Source organism: Chiloscyllium plagiosum, unplaced genomic scaffold, assembly GCF_037043375.1.
Source record: "Chiloscyllium plagiosum isolate Xiang-an unplaced genomic scaffold, Cpla_swu_hap1 HiC_scaffold_38, whole genome shotgun sequence".
NCBI classification, from domain to species: Eukaryota; Metazoa; Chordata; class Chondrichthyes; order Orectolobiformes; family Hemiscylliidae; genus Chiloscyllium; species Chiloscyllium plagiosum.
The window spans coordinates 22,327,376-22,330,679 of NW_028270176.1; the positions used below are offsets into that span (position 1 = coordinate 22,327,376).

The following is a 3,304-nucleotide window of genomic DNA, read 5'->3' on the forward strand; positions in this document are numbered from 1 at the left end:
TCTCTCCCTCTCTGTCTCTCCCTCTCTTTTTCTCTATCCCTCTCTTCCTCACTCTCCCTTTCTCTCTCCCTCTCTCCCCCTCTCGCTCTCTCTCCCCCTCTCCCTCTCTCTCTCCCCCCTCTCTTCCTCACTCTCCCTTTCTCTCTCCCTCTCTCTCCCCTTCTTCCTCTCTCGCTCTCTCTCTCTCCCCCCCTCCCCCTCTCTTCCTCTATCTCCCTTTCTCTCTATCCCTCTCTCTCTCTCACCCTCTCTCTCCCTGTGCATTTCCGACTCCCACCCTGTGTCTCCTCTTTCCTGATGCCTCTGGCTCTGTCTTTCTTTCTCTACACTTCTCCCTCACACACACTCTCTCTCTCTCATTGATTTGCACTCTCTCTGCATCTCTCCCTCTCTCTCTGTCCTCCTTTCTCTCTATCTCTCTCTCTCTGTCGTTCTCACGTTGCTGCTCTGTCTCCATGATCACCTCGTTTACTCTCACTTCTCTCAGCTCCCCTGCTCCCTCCCCCCTACCCCGTTCTTGTGGGAGTGGGTGGGGGAGGGCGAGGGAAGGGGTGACCTGAACTCTGACAGGGATTACCTCTGACCCCAGCCGTGAAATAACTCTCCCCTTCTCCTGTCTCTGCTGTCACCCAAGAGACACAGAATAGCACCATCCAGGGACAAAGCAGCCTCCCCTCTGGATTGGCACCACATCCACAAACATCCCCTCTCTCACCTCAAACTCCCACCCGCCCAGCTCAGCTCAGACAAACTAGGTCAGCACAGACGGATGGGGCCGAAGGGTCTCTCGGTTTCCGCCCCGCGGGACTGGGGCAAGCTGATGGGCTGCGGTGGCATCGCAGGGGAGCACGCACGCCCGTTTTTCTCTCTCCTTTCAGGGTTGGGTGTGTGTGTGTGGGGCGCGAGGGTGGAGCGGGTGACGTTCCTGAGGGGGGTCAGATCCTGTCGGGGCTAGCTCTTCGCCCGCCTCCCCCCCCACACCACACCACTGGGTAAAATAAAACCCACCGCCCTCCCCCGCCAACTCCCCTCACCACCCCCCACCCACCAACGGGGAGACAGCCGCCTCTGCGCCGCCCCACATTGCTGAAGAGCCTCCCTCCCCACATTCCTTACCTGGGTAGTATGGGAGCTGGAGTGCGTAGGGCAGGTAGATGGACTCCACCAGGGGGTATCCATTGGACGTGGGCAAGAGGAAAGGGGTCCTTGATCCACGCTGGCAGAAGGGGGACACCCCAGGTTCCAATTTTAGCCTGGGCAGCTCCAGCTGTTCGACCGCAGGGGGCGGCGCGTGACGGCTCTCCTCCTCCTCGCGAGCAATGGGGGTCTTCCCCTCCTCGGCCTGGCGGTAGGGCCTCTTCCTGGGGGGCAAGGGGATGCGGGTCCCATCTCTCGCCCTCCCCCCCTGGGGGGGTGTCTCCTCGCCCCCTCCCCCTCTGGCCGGGGGCTCCGGCGCCCCCTCCTGGCGGGCCCTGGGCCTCCTCCTGCAGCGCCCCACCCAGTGGGCCCCCCCGGCCTCCACCCCATCCTCCGCCCTCCGCATCCTCAGGTCCAGGGGGGCAGCGGTCTGCCCTTCCATGCGCCCGGCAGCAGGGGGCGCTAGGAGTCCAGCGGTGGGGGTCAGGCAGCAGGGGTCCACGCACATGGGAGCGGGCAGGGGGTCGAGGAGCGGGTCACGGGGCGTGGGGTGAGAGGGTACGGGGAGAGGTGCTACCTTCTCTCGGGGGGGATACCGGCCAGCCCGCTCTCTCTGCTGCCCAGACACCCACACACACACCCACCCACACACACACACAGACAGAGGGGTCAGTAGGCTGGCACAGCTGGCGATGAAGGGGTTAATTGTGCCCGAGTCTGTGGGAACATGGGGCACGAGCCGGTCAGCCCACACAGCAGAGAGAGTTCCTCAGGTAACCTCCACCTCAAACAGCAAGACCTCCAGCTCAGACAGTATCTCTCCGTCTCTCTCTCTCTCTCACTCTCTCTCTCTCTGCTTCTCTCTGTCCCTGTCTGTCTCTTTCTGTTTTTCTCTCTCTCTCTCTCTATTTCTCTGTCTCTGTCTCTCTCTCTCTGTCTCAATCTCTCTCTCTGTATCTCATTAGTTCTCTGACTCTGTGACTCTGTTAATCTCGCTCTCTCTGTATCTCTTTAGTTCTCTGTCCCCCTCTCTCTCTCTCACTCTCCTATGTCTGTAATTCTCTCTCGGTCTCCTCTCTCTCTCTATTTTCTTGCTCTCTCCTCTCTGTCTCTCTCTCTATTCCTCTCTTCGACTCTCTCCTTCTCTCTGTCTCTATCTTTTTCTCTCTTTCTCCTTGTTTCTCTCTCTGCCTTTTTCACTCTCTCTCTGTCTCTCCCAGTCTCTTTCTTTCTCTATCTGTTTATCTCTCCTCTCTTTCTCTCTCTCTGTCTCCCACTCTCTTTCTCTCTCTTGCTCTCTGTTTCTCTCTCTCTCTCTCCGTCTCTCCCACTCTCTGTCTTTCTCTCTCTTGCTCTCTGTTTCTCTGTCTCTATCTCTGTCTTTCCCCTCTCTCTATCTCTCTGTTTCTCTGTCTGTCTTTCTGTGTGTCTCTGTCTTTCTCCCTCTGTTTGTCTCTTTTTCTGACTCTCACTCTGTTTTTCTCTCTCGCTCTCCGTCTCTCTCTCTCTCACACACACACACACACACACTCAGTACAAATTCACAATGAACGCGTCGGAAGTTAAAGTGAAAGAAAATAGCACGGAGGGACTTCCCCAGTTTGCTGCTGATTTATTATTGGACTGACTGGCAGCAGGAAAGAGGTGGGTTTGGCTGAGGGAATTGTGCACTGAGTCTCCTTCGCTCCTCCCCTGTCCCCACCTTCACCGTCTCTCTCTCTCTCTCTCTCACTCACTGACACTCTCTCACTCACACTCTCACTCTCTCTCTCTCACTCACTCACACTCTCTCTCACTCACCCACACTCTCTCTCTCTCACTCCTGGGCACAGAGGGGAGTGGCCTTCCTGAAATGGCAGTCCTATCCTGGGTCTGAGAACTGGCATTGCCTTCCCAGCTCTCGGGAATCTCGCCCCCGACATCCCAAAGCCCCAATCTTCCCCTTTCCCAACCTTCCTGTCCCTCTCTCCTCCCCATCCCAGTTCAGGATCAGGGTCCGGTCCAGTCCAGGGGAACTCACTCACTAGTGGCTGGCTCACCTCATTTTACTGTCCATCACAACCTGGGCAGCTCTGTCTCTCTCTCTCTCTCTCCCTGCTCTCTCTCGCTCCCTCTCTCCCTCTCTCTCTCCGCTCTCTCTCCCTGCTTTCTCTCGCACCCTCTCTCT

At 57.6% G+C, this 3,304-nt stretch overlaps 1 protein-coding gene across 1 annotated transcript in view; it reads right to left on the reverse strand.

Annotated features, from left to right (window-relative positions):
• The window catches only part of bcl3 (BCL3 transcription coactivator), a 75,784-nt gene extending 72,735 nt beyond the window's left edge, over positions 1–3,049 (reverse strand). The window contains exon 1 of the mRNA XM_087981025.1: positions 1,117–3,049. Coding sequence (XP_087837151.1) covers positions 1,117–1,645 — 529 coding nt within the window. The 5' untranslated portion in view covers positions 1,646–3,049. The remainder of the gene's footprint in view (positions 1–1,116) is intronic.
• Positions 3,050–3,304: the final 255 nt, after the last annotated feature.